Source organism: Meleagris gallopavo, chromosome 30 (assembly GCF_905368555.1).
Source record: "Meleagris gallopavo chromosome 30, MGAL_WU_HG_1.1, whole genome shotgun sequence".
In the NCBI taxonomy this organism is placed as follows: domain Eukaryota; kingdom Metazoa; phylum Chordata; class Aves; order Galliformes; family Phasianidae; genus Meleagris; species Meleagris gallopavo.
Genome location: NC_139433.1, coordinates 1,547,725 through 1,568,166, shown reverse-complemented (window position 1 = coordinate 1,568,166; position 20,442 = coordinate 1,547,725). Strand labels below are relative to the sequence as shown.

The window sequence follows — 20,442 nt, the reverse complement described above, 5'->3', positions numbered from 1 at the left end:
ATCTTCTAACTTCAACACCCACAGTGATAACGGGGGACACAATAAACCACTGATGCTCACATCTGATCAACACCATCTAACAATCTATCACACCACCGGTGCAGATCTATTGCATTGCAACATATCTTATCACCAGTACATGAATATTTATCAATTGCACTAAGATCACCAGCGTGCACTCACCTTTCTATCTCTTTTGGCAATCTAGGCACTTTCATTTTGTTCAGCATCATGACAACTGTGTGACTAACACAGCCAGCAGAGAAGCTGAACAAGCCATGATGCCCCTGCAGAATGCCATCGCATGCATCTATGTACAGCAGACCAGAAGTAGCCAAGCATTATTGTGGTCTTTTACTATCAGCCCCATTGCATGTGAAGAAAAAAGCTGAAAAACTAGATGAAAAATAGATGTTCTTCATGGGCAAGAGGAATGCAGGTTGTCTGCGTTAGGTATTAACAATGCATTACCCCAGCAAACCAACTCAAGATTCCTCCCAAACATTCTCATCGTTCAGAGCATGGTTGTGCTCTTCCTAATATTTGTAGGTGTGGACACAGCTGCAGAGGGACTTTAATGTAATGTCACAGGTGTGAATGCCAAGGTTGTGAGCAGGAAGGGTAAAATGGGGAAGAAAAACCACTAGTGTATTTTCAGAACTTGATCCTGGTCCTGGAAGTCATCTTACTAACAGAAATAAATGGATACCACTTTTGCATAAAGTGTGTGCTCCTGACAGTACATCTGAACTGAAAGGCAAAATAAGGCATGACTATTTTCAGCGGGATAAAAAAATGCAAAAAATAATACCAAAAAAAAAAAAAATCAAAAGAGACTTTCAGAATCAAAATTCCAACTCCAGAGGTGAGGGAGCACATGGTTACAGAGCCGCTCCATGCAGGGAACATGGCAAAAGCCAACGCCGAGCTGGTGCCTTGGCATCCAGAAGCTCGTTGGCTGGGAAATCTTGTAGCCCGAGTGCCAAAAGGCCAATGATTCGTAGGCAGACGGGTGAGCTGGCAGCAGGCAAGGCAGGCTCGCCCGTCAGACAGCCTGGCCAAGGCTTGGTTATTTCCACTGAAAGCTTTGACGGAATCGAAACCTTTCCACGGAACATTTCAATTCAGTCTAATCAGCATTTTTGGATGGAAAAGTCTTCTGAAGGAAAATTTCCTTCCAACTCATTTACTCCCGGGGCAAATGAGCGTGGTGTGGGTGTAAGGCATGGTCATGTCAGAGAGGTGGCAGTTGCCACATCCTTTGGCACGGCGTAAATAGGGATGTGGTGTAACAGACAGGCAAGAATCAGCTCCCTCCCCAGTATCAACATACCATGCCATCCTCAGCAAACACCAGAAATTGATTTTGGCTATGATTTGGTGCATTTTGGGAAATAGGCTGGAATGACATGCAGTCAAGAACCCTGGACCTAGAATGGATAGGAAATCCTGTCTAGGCATGGCAAAGTGTGCAGCCATTTATCTCTGTCTCTTTGGCTGTCTTTCTGCCTTTTTTGTTCCCCAGAGCAGTGCTTTCCAGAAATTCACAACCTAATACTTTGTGAATTTGCCTCAGCCTTTTGCAGTTTGCAGATATTATGCTCTAAGTGAGTCCTACTGAAAGCAGTGCTTTTATTTGCAAGCAAGAAGCACAGCAAGAACATATGTGGGAAGTGACAGCAAGGGCAGGTCCTAAGGCTCCAATAGGAAAGGCCCACAAACAAAGTGACTTACCAATGGTTTAAAAGGACCAAGCATGTGGTCTTTGCTTACCAACTTTGATGCCAGGTTTAAGTCTAAGATCTCCATCAGTGCAACTGTTTGCATATGCCACAGTTTTCACCAACCCACATCCAAATGTGTGTACCAATACACACACAGACATAAACAAGGATATTTTGGTCCTTCTTCTGTGCAGGTGTTGAAATTACATGGATGCTGTACTCAGATGGACAAAGTGTTGTTTTTTGTGTGTGTGTGTGTGTGAGCCTGTGCAAACCTCACCTTCAAAAAAAGAACTCAGTATTTTTATGACAGTAAATAGGGAAATCCCCAAACACACTGTCTTGCTGTAGCCACTTTCATATAACATTTAACTAGATATTCCAAAATGTTGACAAATGAAAAGGTGTGGAAAAAGTCTGCAATAAGAGATATGATAACATAAGTGGAAAAGGAGAAAGAATTCTGTTTTTTGTGTTTGTGTATCAACTGACACAAAGCAAAATGAGGATGGAAAAAGCATTCTATGGACTGTACACTGGTAAAAAACCAAACACAAGAAGATAGATACTGGATTGTGCCAGTACTTCATCTAGTCCAGCATGCATTTATACATCGATTACCTTTCTTGACTTTAGCATACCCCAGTCTCCCATCCTTGTCACTCCTTCCCTTGTGGGTTTTGACCTTGTTTCTCTGTATACTGGCAATAGAACAAGTGCAGGCCATGGATGTGGATGGAGAAAGCCAGCTTGACAAGATGGAAATGGGAGCTCACATCAATGGAGAATGACACACATAGTTCACCCTGCATCACTGGGATCAGCGGATGCCTTAGTACAGATGCAGACTGAGAAGACCCATGTAAGGGAAAACAGATTTCAGATTAATGCTTAATGGTGAGGGAATTAAGTGATGGGAATTTGTGGAGATCATTCTTCCCACCGAGTCCATGGAAGGAGGATGTAAATGTTCCTTGTGAGCAATTTCCAAAGGATGATATGACTTACAGTCAGGACAAATAATTACCTACATTTTCTCTTTCTGCACTTTGTTTTTGACTCTTCGAGCTGCAGAATAACCCCTCTATGGAACTTGGTGCAGAAATAATCAGGCACGTTTATGCCCAGGCATATCTAGATAGGTTTCTGTGTGTGTATGTGTATGTAAATGAATTCAAGGTGCAGATCTCTGCATGCACAAAATAACACAGGCTGTACATTTGTTTGTTTGCAAACTGTCTACCCAAAGTGGAAGCCTCCTAAGCACTTCAAACTCAACTACAGTGAACATGTACTGCAACTCTCCCTGGTGTCCACAATTTAATTTTTATCAGAAAACCTACTTGCTTTCCCTTTCCCTTTCCTTTTCCCTTTCCCTTTCCTTTTCCCTTTCCCTTTCCCTTTCCCTTTCCCTTTCCCTTTCCCTTTCCCTTTCCCTTCCTAACTCCTTCCCCTTCCCCTCCTTTTCCTTTTCCTTTTCCTTTTCCTTTTCCTTTTCCTTTTCCTTTTCCTTTTCCTTTTCCTTTTCCTTTTCCTTTTCCTTTTCCTTTTCCTTTTCCTTCCCCTTCCTCTTCCCCTTCCCCTTCTCCTTCCCCTTTCCCTTCCCATTCTTTAAAACCCCATTTCCTCCAAGGACCTTCATGAACAGATTAATAATCTGCCTCTTGTGCTGCTCCATCTCATCTCGAGTGGTTTGACCAGCATCATTCCCTCACTCTAGCAGTGAAATGGCACACCCTGGTCTCAGAGTGACAGCACTGACATTACACATGTCAGCGGGTTTTAATAGCAGAAACTGCTGCCAACTCTTAAACAATGGCTCAGGCATGACAGAAGGGATGGAGGATCCTTCCAGCCCTTCAGGCCAGCTACTTCCCAGGGACAAATTCTGCCAAAATCTGTGCAGAACTGCAGTGATAGAAGCAAAATCCATCCCAATTGCCAAATACCTCCAAGATCACTGCAGTGAGAGGCCAACTCAGTGTTATCATCCTGGCAGTCCAAATCCAAATCACTGTCCATCACTGAGCTTCCTTCTGTAATGTGACAGTGAGTTACAGAGCTTATATGAAAGTCTCTCCTTCATTTTGGCTAAAATATGTCACATCTCATTATTGTGTCCTTGTAGTAATTGGCAGAAGAGTGTGAGGGGCTGTGGACAGAGTCTATTCTTATTAGTAGCTGGGGTGAATGACCACTGAAAGCAGCAATCCTCCAAAACCACTGATGAGATATTTCTATTCCCTCTCCTCTGCAATCGGCATGCAAGTCATTTCTCTTGAAATCAGTAAAATGTCTGTACAGGTAAAGTCAGAATGATGGTGGTGAAGGAGCACAGCAGTTTGTGTGTTGGGGTTCAGGGGAAGAGCATGAAGAAGCTCACAGGGATGAAAGCCCACAGCCTTTGAGTGCAAAGGAGGAGCTCTCTGTGGTTGTTAATGTGGGTGCATGGGTGAGGTTTTGAAGACGAGGTTCAGATACAGCATGATGGGGTTGGAGCTTGATGATCCTTGAGGTCCCTTTCAACCCAAGCTATTCTATGATTGGATGATTTCACCAGGAAAGGTGAGACAATATGACTTTTTCAGGTTTTCCACTACCCTGGTGGCAGCAATGCATGTGTATTCAGCTTCACTTTGGGTTAATAAAAGAAGCAAAAAGGAAATCCATATCTCAGAGCCATGAAAAGTCCCCAGGGACTCATAGAACCATTAAGGTTGGAAAAGACCTTTGAGATCATCCAGCCCAACCATCCACCCACCATCAATATTGCCCAGTAAACCATGTCCCCAAGTGCCACATCTATCTTATCCTTAAACACCCCCAGGAACAACGACTCCAATGCTTCCCTGGGCATCTTCCTTGCAGCAAGAAGTCTGGCAGTCCCACAAATACACTTAGAGCTGTTTGTAAATTTTCTGTTCCTGGCAATGTTTTTTACAACAATAAGCAGAAAAAGCAGTTGTCTTTTTTGAGCAGTTTTTCTGCTCATCCTTTGGAGGCAATTTGAAACCAACATGACAAAAAAAAAAAAAAAAAAGGAAAAAACAAAACAAAAAAACCCAAACAAACGATGTGGGAATCTTTTGGCTGCAATGTTTTGATTGTCCAAATTGAAAACCAGTGGAGAGAAGAAATAGGAGAGATTTCCAAACTTAGAGTATGAATATTCAATTTTAATTGAAAATTGATATTTGTTGTGGAAAATGTCCTACTAGATGAAAACCCACATTTCTTTGGAAAATTGGGTTGAATGTTTTTCTTCATGCAGCTCTTTTCACACTCACAGTGCACAGCAGATGGCAACACAGAAACCATTGGGTGTAACAGCCTCCAAAATGATCTCTGAATGTCTGAAATGCTCTCACAATCCGATGTAATGGCCCAATCACTGTACATGATGCATTTCCATAAAAATGCTTTTTATTCATATCTCCTTTCATAACTCACCACTTCCAACATGTTGCAGTTAGAACATAATTTCTGGAGATAAGTATTTCCAGATCTCTAAGTCAGAAGGTTGTTTTTCTATGGGAAAAAAAAAAAAAACAACAACAACAAACAACAGTGCTCAGCATCTTCTATCCTGACAGGCAAAAAAACCCATGGCCTTATTTCCCAGTGGAAAAAATTAAGCAAAATATGATATTCTAAGCATGGTTATGATTGGTACAGTCCAGCCTGTTGAGCAGTCTGAAGTTAAGCTGGTGCTCCTGGCTCTCAGGAACCTGAGCTGTACCTCTCAGTCTGGTTTCTGTGGGGAATAAAGAGGGAGAAGAAGGACTTCTACAGCTCAGCCTCTTCCCAGACCCACAGTGCTGGGCTGTATCTCCCAGTAGGACACAGCCAAACATCCAGAGCAAAGCTTACGTATTTTACACAGAAAACTAAGATCTAAGTCACTAGGTTACTTTGAGCATTTTAATTCACAATGATTAAAATGACCAAGAAGAGATTCTGTAAAAGCTGATATATCCCCAGCCCCATTTGTACCCCTTGGGTTGGGTGGTTCAGCCCTCACCGTTCTTCCACTCCACCTCTATGGATGGAACCAGCTGATGCCTGGGACTCAGAGCAGTGTTCGTGAATTCAGCAAGCATTTAATTCACCCCAGTACATCTCCGTGTTTCATCTTTGGTGTCCACCAGGTGGCACAGGCTATCGACATGTTTACAAACAGGTAAAGCTGCCTACAGTGGTGACTATCGGCTTCTCTGGATTGCACTGAGCCTCAGCAGATCAACGTCCTTCTCTTCCTGTCCCTGGGGTATGCAAGACAAGCTGTAATCCTCATCCAGCAAAGCGAATCCCAGCTGTATCAGCTGAATGTCATCACTGTGTTACAACAGAAAGCAAAAGCACAGTGAGATCCCAGCACTGTCAAAGCAGATGCAGCGAAAACCATGGAAGCATTAGCACTATAAGATTTGCAGCCAATGAATATCCTCACTTTAGTGATCAGGAATTTAAATCCATAGAGAGATACCACTGACTTTCCAGAAAAATATTCACAACCAGACCTTATTTGTGCCATCACTTTCTGGCAGCACATACTTCTGTGAACAAATGCATTGAAGGATGAAGCACAGGAAGAGTAAAATCAGATCAAAACTCTCTGACAAGCACCTTGAGAACTCACTAAGAATTGCATCTACTTCCATTGAAACAGTCTTTGATGAATCAGTTTCACAAAAATGAGCTCAAATATCCCACTGTTTCTATGTTTTTGATGCCTTTTAAAAAAATGTTTTCATAGAAAATCTTTTTAAAAAGATGTTTTGTTACTCATGTACATTAACTATATTACTTATTTTATATGCAGCCCAAGACAGTGGGGTCAAGTGCACCCTCAGTGAGCTTGCTGATGGCAGCAGGCTGAGTGGTGCAGTTCACACAGCAGAAGGAAGGGATGCTAAGGGAACCTAATAAGGTTCAACAAGGCTGAGTGTGGGGTTCGGGCAATCCCAGGTGGGAATACAGACTGGGAGAAGAACTTCTTGAGAGCAGCCCTGCAGAGAAGGTCTGGGGGGGTCCTGATGGATGAAAAGATGGACGTGAGCCAGCAGTGTGTGCTTGCAAACCGGATAGCCGACCGACCCCTGGGCTGCACCTACAGAGGAGGAGCAGTGGGCAGAGAGGGGACTGTCCCCTCTGCTCTACCCTCACGAGGCCCCATTTGGAGTAGTGCATCCAGGACTGGGGACTCCAGCAAAGGAAGGATGTCGGAGTGGGTCCACAGAAGGGCCAGGAAGATAAAGTGCTGGAGAAAGGCTGAGGATGCTGGAGGTGTTCAGCTTGGAGAAGAGAAGGCTTCAGGAAGACCTCCCTGGGATTTTCCAGTACTTCAGAGAGCTTACAAGTAGGAGGGAGAGTGATATTTTACATGGTCTGATAGGACGATAGAGAATGGCTTTAAGCTAAAAGAGGGAGATTTCGGCTAGGCTTTAGGGGGATTTTTTTTACTCAAAGATCAGTGAGGCACTGAAACAGGATGCCCAGGGAATCACAGGATTGTAGGGGTTAGAAGGAATGTGAGTGCCCCATCCCTGGAGGTGCCCAAGGATGGGTTGGATGGGAATCTTGGCAGCCCAGCCCATGGCAGGGGCTTGGAACTAGATAATCTTTAAGGTCCCCTCCAACCTGAGCCTTTCTATGATTCTATGATTACCAGCATGGGATCTTTCTCCCCACATCTATTGCATGCTCAGGGTCGTTCTGCCCTCCTTCCTTCCCCTCCCAGTGGGGCTCTGCCACCACTGCTCCTCACCAGCGCAGCTCTCTCCCTCAGCTCCCATGCATGAGGAACTTGGACACGTAGATTTCTGAGTGACTCAACCCCTACTGCAGACTCTCTTCAGGCTCAGGAAGGCCACCCCCTCCACTGCCACCACTGGGGCTGACGAGTGTTTGGGGTGTAAATGCTAACGGGAAGCACAATGAAAGCAGCGGTGCCACCGGGGCCACCTGATTCTCTTAGTGCTGCCTGCCCTGCCACCGCCTCTTACGTAATGACTGCATGACTCTGGCTTTCCTGAGACCTCATCATTAAAAAAAAAAAAAAAAAAAAAAAAAAAAAAAAAAGATAAAAGAAAAAAAGATCTTCACTGACCCACTGCCACATTTTTCAGGACAGGGCTATCACCAGAAGTAAGCTCTGAGGCAGAAGAGGAGCTCATCACCCCTCACCCTGCACAGTGCTGTTGGACAGGAGCCAATGCAGGCTGACCCTGTGTTATCTACAAGGTAAGTCCTGTCCAGGGGGACCCAGGCACCAGGCAATCCTCTTCCCTTCCCTTCCCTTCCCTTCCCTTCCCTTCCCTTCCCTTCCCTTCCTTCCCTTCCCTTCCCTTCCCTTCCCTTCCCTTCCCTTCCCTTCCCTTCCCTTCCCTTCCCTTCCCTTCCCTTCCCTTCCCTTCCCTTCCCTTCCCTTCCCTTCCCTTCCCTTCCCTTCCCTTCCCTTCCCTTCCCTTCCCTTCCCTTCCCTTCTCTTCCCTTCCCTTCCCTCCCCTTCCCTTCCCTTCCCTCCCCTTCCCTCCCCTTCCCTTCCCTTCCCTTCATCCTTCTTTTCCTCTAAACTCCTTACATTCATTCCAACTCCCTGCAAACACACCATCTATCCGTTCACATACGTGATGTGTGCACGCTCACCATCTTGCAGTGCCTCATACCTTTCTCCAAAATTTCTCTTCCTATCCTTAGTGAGGAGCAGTGGAGTGGTTATATTTGTGGATTTTATTGTATGGTTCTACTGTGTTTGCCTTGTTGAGGTGCTCAGATATTTTTGTTGCTGCTCCTGGAGCTTGTGTTTTCCTGGCTGTGAGAGTAAGGAAGAATGTGCTTTCAACATTGGGCAGATTTTGTTGTTTCTAGAGCATCCCCTGGTGTGTCTGGCAGAGTACTTGAGCTTGATCATAATATGGTGAAAATAAAGTGCTGGATTTGCAGCTCCTAAGAAAGGGGTAGACATGATCTCTGCAGAGAAGCTGTAGTAGAGAGGTGACTTCCTTGGCCAAAAGGAGAACCCAGCTGTTTGTGTATCTCTGTACAAAGCTTTGCTGGTAGAGATGATGAGGCCAGTTGGCTTTGGTGAAACCGCTGACAACACAGTCAGTTTTCTTAGAATCATAGAATTGTTGGAGTTGGAAGGGACCATTAAAGTCTGTCTAGTCCAACTCCCCGGCAGTGAACAGGGACAGCCGCAGCTCCAAGGGGCTCAGAGTCCCATCCAGCCTGACGCTGTGTGTCAACCAGTTTTGTTCCAGCTGTTTTCTAAGTGTTTCAAACCTTTTGCTTCCATCTTCCGCCTCCTCATCCTGTCCTTCCTTTGACACTTATGGCCAGCTTTTAAAAAAATGTAGAGTCCCTAGCTGCAAACCTGTTCTGAAAATCTCATCCTTTCTTTCAAAGTCTGTGTAATTGGCTTCCCTTTGCTTTCTTTGTATGGGGAAGGTATTGATGCTCTTCAGTACATCCCTGGTCATGTTGGAAGAACTGAGAGCCAAGATCAAAAATTCAAATGATCCAGATGTTGAAAACTGCTTAAAAAATTAATCATTAACACTATGTCAGTCTTTATTTCTACCATTGCTCAGCTTTTAACGTGGTTTCTTCACTTCACAAAGCTTCTGGCAACAAGCCTTTTCCTTTCTTGCTTTGAAAAAGCTTTTACATCTCATTTCAAAGATAGGGAAGGGTTGTTGCCATTTCCCCCTCTACCTCTTCAGATTTCCCCTTCAGAAACAAATTAGAGGCAGGAAGAAAGGGAAAACTATTCCAAATGAACTCTTGGAATTATATGCAATCCGTTTTCAGGTGATGCATGTTTATTGTACCTGGAGGAAGGTGTTATAAAATTATTGTGTTATCTCTGAAGCTTGTGGCGAAGTAGTTTTGGTTTTGAATTTTAAAGCTGACACCTCTCATGAATGCAAAGAAAGGGAAAATTTAACCCCGCTTTAACTGCCCAGGATTCACTGTCCTTATTTTGCTGTGGTGAAAATTTAATGTTACAGTGAAGAAGATAAAACATATTATTAATAGAGCGGGATGAATGTCATAGTCATGAACTTAGAGGGTTCACATATTCCACTTCAAGGGTCTTATTTGATGTTAGAAGCACTTGAAAACAGTACATAAATCTCTACCAAGGGCTTTGTTTTTGTGCTAGACCACAGCACAGCCTACAAGCACAAAGCCGAAGGCTGTGCCATAAAGCCTCCTTTCCTAATGGGTTCCTGTGAACTCTAAAACAAGGCAGTTCCTCCCGTATGGGCAGAAGGGAGGAATCCACAAACATTTTTTTACCCCCCAAAATCATGGTCTGTTGGAGCTTTCTTAGGTCGCTGTGGTAGCAGTAGCTGTGGCCTTGCTTTCCGTTCCATGCAAAAACTCATATTATTTTTGTACTTGATGGTCATCATAAGTTGATCTGCAGTAGAGAATCCTCTAGAGAGAAAAGCTGATATGCAAAATAAAACGAAACCGCCATCCTGAATTCTGTGGAATTAACCAAATTTCCCCTTCTACATAAGCAGTGAGATGGCAGATATAAAATGCAAGTTAATAAGGCAGTATTTGTTGTAAAACCAAGTGACACTACATAGGCCAGAGATGTCTATCTATCTGGATGTTGCAAATCTGCCAAACCTCATTCTGCTGTTCATAATCTCTTGGCTATTTATATAAGCAACATAAAGTGTAGTTCTACTGAGGGAGTCATTACTGCTAGCAGACAAAAGGTAATGGTAAATGAATAGCAAAGAGTACACTGAAGATCTGTTTCTGAAGAGTGTTGGTAAAATTATTTGAAAAGTTCTGTCATTAAATAAATAAATAGTGGGATAAATAAATTCACAGTGGGATAAGCACCGTTTCCTCTCACCTTCCATGACTTTCGGTGGCCGTGACGTATCCTTACTTATCTGAAAAACAACAGGACGTAATTTTTCCTTAAAAGCCAAATTTGAAAAAAATTTCCTTGGATTTCTCACTCCTTTAAATTTCTCTCATCGTTTCCTCTGGTTTCTGGGTCTCTCCTCCACCTTCCGGCTCTGTTATCACGCAGTGTTGGTTTGACGTGTGCTTTTGCTTTGCTGCCATGTCGGTGTGGCTCAGATGGTTGGAGGAGAAGTGTCCCCACCATCGGTGCTTGGATTGAAGTGTCCCCACCATTGGTGCTTGGGAAGGTGAGGACTGCTCTAGTGCAGTTGGGGATCTCACAGAGCAAAGGACGAGTGGTGAGTACAGCAATCTGTGTCCAGTTGTGCGTGTAATAGTGCAAAGAACAACTCAAGGCATGGAAAAATGATGTTTTTCTACTGCTGATTTCTGTAAAAAAGCATTATAACCTGGGTGCTGATTTCTGCTGCTCTGGGTGGAATCTGGAATAGGTCATGCAGCATTTGTGGAGGTGCTCCTCAGTATAGCTTCAGACAGAACTCAACAGTAGCAATTCATTTCAAACCAGAAATATTATTTCTAGGACTGGAACAGGTGAATTTACGTAACCATTTCGCTTCAGTTACCCAGGAGTATGTATTCTGAATCTGATAAAGCACTGATAAGCACCAAGTTGCTTTGGGAACGGAGAAATTCAATGAGTTGGGACCGAAATAAGGAGTTTCGTCTTGAGAAGCAGTGGGTTTCTCACCAGTTCTGTGTGCGATAGAAACTCAGACAGATGCATGACTCTGCCTTGCAGCATCTTCAAAAGTTTCATTTATTTCCTGTGATAGCAGAGTGAAAGGGAAACCTCTGACAGAAAATCTTGATATTAACAGTTAATGAATGAGAGATGTGATCACATTCTGCAGTGGGTGCCCTTTGCACACACTTCAGAGAGCGCAGGAGGCCCGGCAGCCTTCAAGGCAAACGAGTAGAGATGGCTTCCTTCCTCTAAAAAGCAAAAGGAGTGTCTCTAGAGAGCATCAGATCCTGCGATGGAACCACTGCAGAAGAACAAAACGATGGGGGTGTTCCTGCCAGAAAGCAATGGGGATGGCACACGAGATGGCACAGAAATACCAGCTCCTCGCCATGCTCTGCTCCTGATCGGATACTTATTTTGTGAGGATGGTTTCTATTTCTCATTCTGAAACAGAAGGGTAAGCGCTGAGATGAGTTTTATTTAGGAGTGTTTTAAGGGGATGCTGCCATTGGTCCTCCATCCCGGAGGTGTTTGTGGTAGAGATGGAGCAGGAAAAGACAGGGAGAGCTCGGCTGTGGTTTGTTCACTCATAGCAAAGCTGTTTCTTAGGGCTGGGGTCTCGATGAGTGCACTGCTGGGTTAGCAGAGCCCTGTGGGGCTTTCTGTGTGCTGCATGCCTGTGTCTGCACGGCTCAGCAGCAGTTTTTTAACTGGAATTTCAGGAATATTTTGTAACTGCTGATGTGAGTGCACAAGGAACAGCAGAATGGGCGATCAAGCAGGTCTTGAAGGCTTTCCTGTCCAAAGAAAGTCTTTAGGGATGGGCTTTTTGAAACAGATGAGTGAAAAGATAAAGAAAAGAGTCAGGATTATCAGCTGTAGAAGGTGTTCTGTTCTGACAGCTGTTTGTTAGCGAATGGATTTTGAAACTTCGGGGCAGCACGTTGCTTTTAATAGGGTTTGTTTTGATTTCCCTCCTTAAGTATTGTTATTAACTGTGACAGTGGTGTCTTTGCAGTGTCTGCAGGGTGAGGGATTTTGTCATTCGCAAATGGTTGTGCACAGCCTTTCAAAAGAGGTTTTCACATGTCCTTGGTACTGACTTTGGGTGGTAATATCTAGGAAAGATGAGAGAGGTGTTGAATTGTTTCCTGGTGGTTCTCGACTTCTCATTTCCAAGGCTGAAAGCCACAGATTCTCAAAAATTAATGACAGCTTTACTGAAGGCAGCATTTCTGCCTTGTCTCACGAGAAGCTCGTAGCCTATGCTTTGCTTTAAGCACACACTCAGGCCTCATTGATTTCATAGCATATGATAGATAGCATAGATATCCTTTGCCACGGGGAGGAAGGGACTTACCTGTTGGTCTCATCCGCCTCTCATTTCTTCCTTTTGATGAGGCACCACCGTATCATCTGGGGTAACTTTCAGATAATGATGAGCTTATCTTCATGAATTGATCTTCACTTTTAAAGGAACTGTCATGACAGCATTTTTTTTGGTCAGGTTCTGTATGAGCCCAATGGAATTTTCCAACCCTGGGTAGGCAGAGCAAGGCAGAGCTGTGCATGCACTGTGAGCAGACGTCCACCTCCCGCGCCACCAACCAACGGTGGAACAAGATTTCTCCTACATCACACCAAGGGAAACACAGCTCCACCTTCTTGGTAGCACAAGAACAAAAGCTGCCACCTAAAATATGCACACACAAAAATTAACAACTTCATATCTGTCATCTATGCTCTTGCATGGCATAATCTTATGTCCTTTTGTTCTAGAAGCAATATCACTGGTCTGATATAGTAGGAGGTCTGGTCCTGCAAATTTGTGCATAGGTCTTGAATGTGCCACCAGGAATCAATTTGCATTAAAAAGTGTGGCCTGGCCATGCTAATTGATCTAATTGATCTTGTTGGAGTGAGTTAGCTTGGGGGGAACTCCTGCACAGTATCACTGCGTCCAAATGAAACAGCTCAGAGGTGACTGTGCTGCGCTGCATTGTGTGGTGCAGAAATGGTGAGAGACAATTCAGCTATTGTGACTTTAGATGTTCCTGGAGCAGGGTCTACCCAGTAGGGCTGGAACTGAAGGAATAAGACAAGTGAAAAATGTCTATAAAAAACCCAAGTTTATCCAGCATAATCTGCCAAAAATCCAATGCTTTCCACCCACACCATAAAATAATGCTGAGGAAGTAAATTGATTCTTTTTTTTTTTTTTAAAGTGATTTCGTCCCAGAGAAAAAGAATTATTTTTATGCACTATCCTACCTTGAGTCACAGGGTACAGGGGGAGGTGCCTTGGGAGCTGGATGGAGCAAACCACATGAAGGTTCTTTATCCATCAGCAGCACACACTGAGGGTTCTGCAGACCAAGAACTGCAAAACTCTGTAGTTTGCAAAGAATCATCAGCAACTTTGAGGTTTTAAGAGATTTTCAAAGCATTTCCAGTCTTACAGTCCACTGTCAACAAACGGTAAAATTTCGAGGTCGGTTTGCAATACCTGATTTGCTTTGAGGCTAGTTGCCGTGGGCAATGCAGCCTGCACAGTGCTTTGATCACAAGCACAGAGGAATTGAAAGAGGTTTGTACAACTTACAGTTGTAAGAACCTGCAGTTCTGCTGGTGAGGTTGGGGAGGTTCACGTCATTTTAAGTGTCTTGCACCCCAAGACTGAAAACTGCAATTCGACCCTAACAAAAACCCTGTTGTGATTAAGCCCCAAAGGCAACAATTTAATCTAGAATCTTAGCGCATTCAAAAAGCTGAATCTATCTTTCAGCCCCCTGAAAGTCAAGTCTTTCTGTACAGATTCAGAGGGCATGGACAGGTTTTAAAGGAAATCCTCACAGGGTCTTGCAATCTGGTTTTCAAACAAGAACCCAATGGAATGCAAAGCTGTGGTGGAAACCAGTCTTTAGAAAACCTGGTCCAAAAAGTCAACATGCTCCACTTTAAAGCTCTGTCTGAAAAGGCATCCCAACACGTTGACAGAGGCATCGCAACACGCTGGCAGCCTTACAGCAACATTTGGCAATGTGAGTCAACAATCTTTTGCGTGTTTTCAAAATAGATGTGCAGCAAATACGTGACTTTGGCAGATTCTTGTCGTTTCTGAGTCAATTCTGTTTTGAATGTAAGTTTAAAGCATTGCCAGCAAGACTGATTCTTCCATCAGTATGAACCACAGAAGCAGTTTTCCCGGAGTAATGTAGGTCCATAGGTTTTCTCCCTGTTTTTTTCCCTTCTTTCTGCTGTAGGATCATGCCATCTCCCATTGAAATACAAAGAGATTAATACATACTGCTCAGCAGCACCTGCTAACCGCTGCCTTAGCATGAATGTCAAATAGTCAAGAACTTGATTAGAATAATAGCCCTTCACCTTAAATAGGCCAGTAGGTTTAGAGAGCACTGTGAGATATTACCAAACCACAGACCGAGCAGCAGAGAGGACACAAGCATGTTTACTGAGGTGCTTAGCAGTGCTTGCACCGCATGATGTTCCTGCGAGAAGTTTGCAAAGGTTTCTGCTGTAAATCATACCGTGCTCGCTGGGGTTTGCTGCTACTATCTCATTTTATCAGGGCAAATTCTGAATAACTCCTGCGGGTTAGATACTGAAGTAAAGAGGAGCTTGAGATTAGTAGCTGAGATCTGATTTAGTTTAAGCTGGTATGATTGAGGAGTGTAAAAGTGGGTAAATCATAGTATGGCTGAGGTTGGAAGGGACCTTAAAGATCATGGAGCTCCAACCTTCTGCCTCACTTCCATAAGCATTAAGCAAGCGTTGCTTGGCTCAACCTTTGTGCTGATTTAAACTCTTTCTGACTGTAGTGAAGTCAAACACCAGTGATGTCTCCGTGGATTGTCTCTTATGTAGATGGGTGCTGAACTGAGTACAGAAAGGAAGCTGGAAATGAAAGTTTGATCCAGAAATTGTCACTGGGGTGAAATGGAATAATAGAATAATGGAATAATATAATTGTGGGTTTTTTTTGTTGTTGTTTTTGTTTTTTTTTAAGTAGTTGGAAGCTTTCTTCTCTTTGTTCCCCCTAACATCTAATCTAAATCTTTTTGTTTAAAACCATTCTCCCTTGTCCATTTGAAAAGTCGGTCTCCCTCCTGAAAGCTTCTTTTTAGTACTGGAAGGCCACAGTGAGGTGAGGTCTCCTGGAGCCTTCTCTTTGCCAGTCTGTACAGCCCCAACCCTTAGCTTGTCCCTATAACAAAGGGACTCCAACCTTCTGAGCATCATTGTGACTTCCACTGGATCCACACCAACAGCTGCACGTCTTTCTTGTGCAGTGGATTAAAAAAATTTGCCTTCTTGTGTTCTTGATTAAAAAATAGCCCTCCTGGCTCTGTTTTAAAACAAGATCTAGCTCAAAAGTAGAACTGGTGTTTGTAGATATGAATTTGTGATGTAAGTAGGGGTGAAATGAGTGGATGTGAAGATTTAAGAAAAAGCCTTTAACATATAAAAGGAGAAGTGATATGAAAAGAGCTAACACTTGGATTTGTACATTAAAGATTAGTAAAGACCAAAACATAGACATTCACTTTATTAAAATGTTTGCATTGTAAATGATCCGGTTCATTCTCTGTTCTAATTCAAGACAAATATGTGACCTACTGCAGTGCTCAGTTTTACAGCTTCTATCACCCACTCACTGGAAATGTGGGGGCCCTGGGGAGTCTGATCTGCTGCCTGATAAGGTGGTGGCAACACTGCCCACAGCAGAGGTGTTGAAAGTAGACAATCTTCAAGATCCCTTCCAACCCAAGCCATTCCACGATTCAGTGATTTATGCCGTACTTGAATTCACCTAATATTTCATTATCCAAGAACAATTAGATGGAGTCAGCTCAAAGATCTGCCTGGTACAATCTTTTGTCCTATCTTTATTTGGTTCCCCTTTTGCTTTTGATGGTCACACTATCCCAAGGCAACAAAACTACAAATTTTAATGTTGCATTGCACGAAGACGTGCTTCCTTCTCTTTCTTCGTAAGCCACTGCCCAGTAACTCCAGTGCGTGTCCTTTATTCTTGAGAAATAATGTTAATCTTTTCGTATACAGAAATAAATCTATGCCTGTTCCAGTTGCCTTTTGCTGGCACTATTCTAATTTTATTGCATCCTTGGGAAGAAGAAGAACGTAACTTGATCACAAAAAAAAAAAAATAAATAAAAAAAAAAAAATCAAACATTCACCATTGTTTGATGAGGCAGTGTGTTTTATTTAAAGAGAAGTGTGTATCACCTCGTACATCTGCAGTGAAGCAGTTCCTGTCAGATATATACTTTTGCTGGAGGGCTCTGTACAACCTGTTGGAAAGTATAATTCATCAAAGGCTGCTTAGGGTGGAGATAAGAGAAGAAGAGGTTGTTTGCTGGAAGAAAGAACTCAGTTTTTTTGTTACTTTTTTTGTTCTGTCTCATGCATACATCTTTTGGGTCCCTTTTATTTTATGTTCTTCCCAGCTACATTGACCAGAGTCTGTTGGTCACCACAATCTTGAAACTTCTTATAGGACGTCCTCATGACAGGCACTGGGAGCAAGAGGTGGACAAGGAGAAGACAAACTACTTTGCCTGATGCAGCTGATGAGTTTACACAGTGAAAAAGCCACCTGTTCATCTTTGACTCATTCAACAAAGAAGTCACGTCAAATACTAACTTGAAAAATTCCTGGTAAGTGATTAAGCCCTAAAACAATAGCATATTTCTGCCTTTTGACGCTGCCAGTAACCACAGGCACACTCACTTTGATGCTTTGAGCTCAGGAGTCAATTTAAACAAAAACCAGAGGAATTACCCCAAACATATTCACGCTAAAGGAGATTCTTTGTTTTGGTCTTTAGTTACCCTTGGAATCTTTGCATACTGTTTGAGATCTCAAAGAGTTACAGCTAAACTAAAACAATTTAATTACAAAATCACATTGACTGGGACAGTGTACTTTCCTGGAACTTGCCCTGATTTAAATCAGGAAAGAGTTCTGGTCACGCTGAACAAAGTCAGCCATCAAATAAATGTGGATTTGTCTGTAGATGCTTATTTGTCTATTTTGCAGATCTGCATTGTGCAGAAAGCAGAGTAGACAACAACCTGCCAACACTGGAGGTCTTTATAGCTGTAAAAATAAACAGCAGATATTTTGCATAGAGGGTGTCAGAGGGACCACATGCAGGTGCTGACTTCTAGACATCCCTACCTGATCAGCACAGCCCATTTGATTTCCTGGAGGATCCACATGTTTCAGGAAGCTTGCAGTTTAGAGGGAGATGCGTGGTGATAACTCTTTGTGGTTGTCCTACCAAAATCACAAACGTCATCAAATCCAGCTTTATAAAGTAAGACCAGTGGTTTTTAGGAGAATCCAGGACTGAGTAGATGTGTTTGAGTTGTAATCCTATTTCATCTGCTAAGGTATGTAACTAAAGTAAATCAGTTCTCTTCCCTTTGCCTTCTTTATCTGAGAAACAGAGGCAATGAGGCTTATCTCCTAAGCAAGGCAGTTTGAGATCAGTGGGAGATAAACAGTATGTGAAAGCAAGTTTTGTTATCCTGATTTAAGTCAGGCAAAGTGCTTGTAACTATGCACAGGGTTGGCAGAATGTCTCCTCTTTAACTCTTCTCAGTCAACTTTGGGTACTCTGTAGAGACATCAAGGTCAGGGGACAAGGTTTGAGGACCCCGATGGGGCTTTGAGTGTCTGTGTTCACTGCAGGGAGTGGGACCACATGGCCTTGAAGGTTCCCTTCCAACTCAAATGGTTCTGTGACTCTATGGTTCTATGATGGTCTTTGAGGTAACGTTGAGATTTGAAGACTTGGATGCATCAACTGTGTTCCTGGTGTGATTGCAGGAAAAAAAATCACATGGCTATCTTAATTAGTTCTTTTTTTTCCCCTTCATATTGTTTATTAATGTAACGATTAACAGCAGCTTCAGTGGTAACAGCTTTATGTCTCAATTCTGGCAGAACTGAGCTGCGTCAACAACCATGGACAACTTCATGGCACCGCTGAGCGCCATCGGCGACCTCACACTTCAGCACAGCAAAGCAAAGTTCCTTCACAGCAGAGTGAGCGGACCCTCCCGGCGCAAACGGGAGTTCATGCCGGACGAGAAGAAGGACAACATGTACTGGGAGAAGAGGCGCAAGAACAACGAGGCGGCCAAACGCTCGCGGGAGAAGAGGCGACTCAATGACTTCGCCATGGAGAGCCAGCTGGCCGCGCTCAGCGAGGAGAATGCCATCCTCAGGACGGAGCTGCTGGCCCTCAAACTGCGCTTTGGGCTCATCAGCCCCGATGCCAGCACCCACCAGGGCCGCTCCCTGCAGGACTTCCTGGGGATTTATTTCCGAGGGCACAAAGGGCCGTTCCCTGAAGCAGAGCCCTTTGCTGGGGATTCCTGCCTCTTCACAAAGAGCTTTGTGCCGAAGGTGCTGGAGCCGGCCGACTTTCCATGCAAAACCTTTAACCCATCTAGAAACTTCCTTGGCTGTGACTCAAAGCCAGTTCCTATGGACACATTTGGCCTTCACCAACCAAAGAAGCTTGATTCAGCCTTCAGATCCACAGTTTGCTCTCCTTTCCTCGATTACCACTGCCCAGACAAACATGCGTTCCATTTGTCTTTCCCAGGCAGTGCCTGCTTCTCATCCCCTTGTCCTGGTCTGGCAGAGGTGAGCAAGGAGAGCACCACAACTGTCTCAGATGAAGATGATGAGCAGCAAGTGCCCAAAACTTCTCCTCCACCCCCATGTAGCTTGCCTTCCCCATCAGAAGATCACACAAAGGGCCAAAGCTCTTCAGCTCTGCCTCACAAACTCCGGATTAAGACCAAAGCCCTCGGAGGACAGTGACCATGGATCCCTCTGTGGGAGCAGAGACAACCTCTATGGGAGCAGACGTGATATATTACAATGACACGAAGTGTTTGGAAGGAGGGGTGGGAGGGAAATGTTTTTAAAGAAGGAAGTAATTTTTTCTCTTTGGCATAAATGCTGAGGGAAGTTATAGGGCTGGGCTGCATCACTACAGCACAACTGCAGTTGGCCATGATGTCAGTCTTGCTGTGATGGACCTGTCAGACCCCATGGCTGCTGGTAAGCTTCAGTTTCACCTGGTTGCTCTACTTGCCAACCTAACAAAATCTTCATAGCATCACATAATGGGTTGGAGGGGACCTTAAAGATCATTTAGTTTCAAGATCCAGCCGTGGGCTGGGTGCCCCCCACCAGATCAGGCTGCTCAGGATCCCAACCAATCTTGAAGTGTGAAGGGACGAGGGGCAGGAAGAGGCAAAGAGGTGGTGCCCGCACCATGCAACACAATAGTGGCTCCACACCACTGCTACAGCTGCTGGGTGTGACCACCATCTTAATTCCCTTTGCTTTGTCATCACCTCCATCTTCACAAACGGGGATGAAAATCTAATTGTTTAACACTGGAAATTGTGGATGGAAAGAGTTTCATACCCTCCAGCTGTCTGGAGCAAGAAAAAGGAATAGCAGTAAGAAGGCAGCAGATTCACACTGGCATGAACTGAGAGCAGAACCTGGTCCATTTCATCCTCACTTTGTTGTAATTTATCTTCAGAGGGAATGAACTCTTTTTCTCTTTGACTGTAGACAGCGTGGTCCATAAGATACATTTATTTCCATTTATTTTCATAACAGCTCTTTTGGAGGACTATTATTATTTTTTGTTTTACTGAAAAGTAAAACATATCTTCATCCTACTTCTTTCCTTGTAAATAAGGCATTTTCAGAAATGATACTTCCGTATTTGAAAATTGCTTTTATAAAACATTCTCTTAACTTCAGCTGAATTGTCCGATCCATTTTCTTATTTTGAAATTACTTACTTACAAAATAAAACCGCTACGTGGCACACTGTTCTCACTGAAATGTCTGTGGAATGAGGACAATTGTCAAGCATTTTTCTAGAAAGCATTTTATACATAATGAATAAATGCACCAATGAGAAAAGCGTAAAAGGAAAAACAATGATATGTGAAATGGGGTGTAAAAATCCCTCACATTGGCTCAGA

General features: G+C 43.7%; 1 protein-coding gene and 1 long non-coding RNA gene across 6 annotated transcripts; one reads left to right on the top strand and one right to left on the bottom strand.

The window, feature by feature from the left end:
* Positions 1–4,561: 4,561 nt before the first annotated feature.
* LOC146542483 (uncharacterized) lies at positions 4,562–13,295 on the bottom strand. Its single transcript, XR_014880145.1, has 4 exons — positions 12,731–13,295; positions 8,393–12,488; positions 5,746–6,059; positions 4,562–5,252 (listed from the first exon to the last, which is right to left on the bottom strand). It is a non-coding gene; the product is annotated as an uncharacterized LOC146542483 (long non-coding RNA).
* Positions 7,858–20,214, top strand: NFILZ (NFIL3 like basic leucine zipper). 5 transcript variants are annotated; one of them, XM_085211731.1, is made up of 3 exons: positions 7,858–7,967; positions 16,910–17,070; positions 18,365–20,214. In XM_085211731.1, the coding sequence occupies exon 3, from the start codon at positions 18,386–18,388 to the stop codon at positions 19,250–19,252; it is 867 nt and encodes a 288-aa protein (XP_085067857.1). In that variant the 5' UTR covers positions 7,858–7,967; positions 16,910–17,070; positions 18,365–18,385; the 3' UTR covers positions 19,253–20,214. The 5 variants fall into 5 exon arrangements, with proteins under 5 accessions (XP_085067857.1, XP_085067855.1, XP_019465573.1 ...); XM_085211729.1 differs by lacking the exon at positions 7,858–7,967 and adding an exon at positions 11,650–11,789; XM_019610028.3 differs by lacking the exon at positions 7,858–7,967 and adding an exon at positions 11,688–11,827.
* Positions 20,215–20,442: the final 228 nt, after the last annotated feature.

What these genes read in the sequence shown, in the direction of transcription:
- NFILZ (XM_085211731.1), top strand. Translation starts at nt 18,386, where the DNA reads ATGGACAACTTCATGGCACCGCTGAGCGCCATCGGCGACCTCACACTT.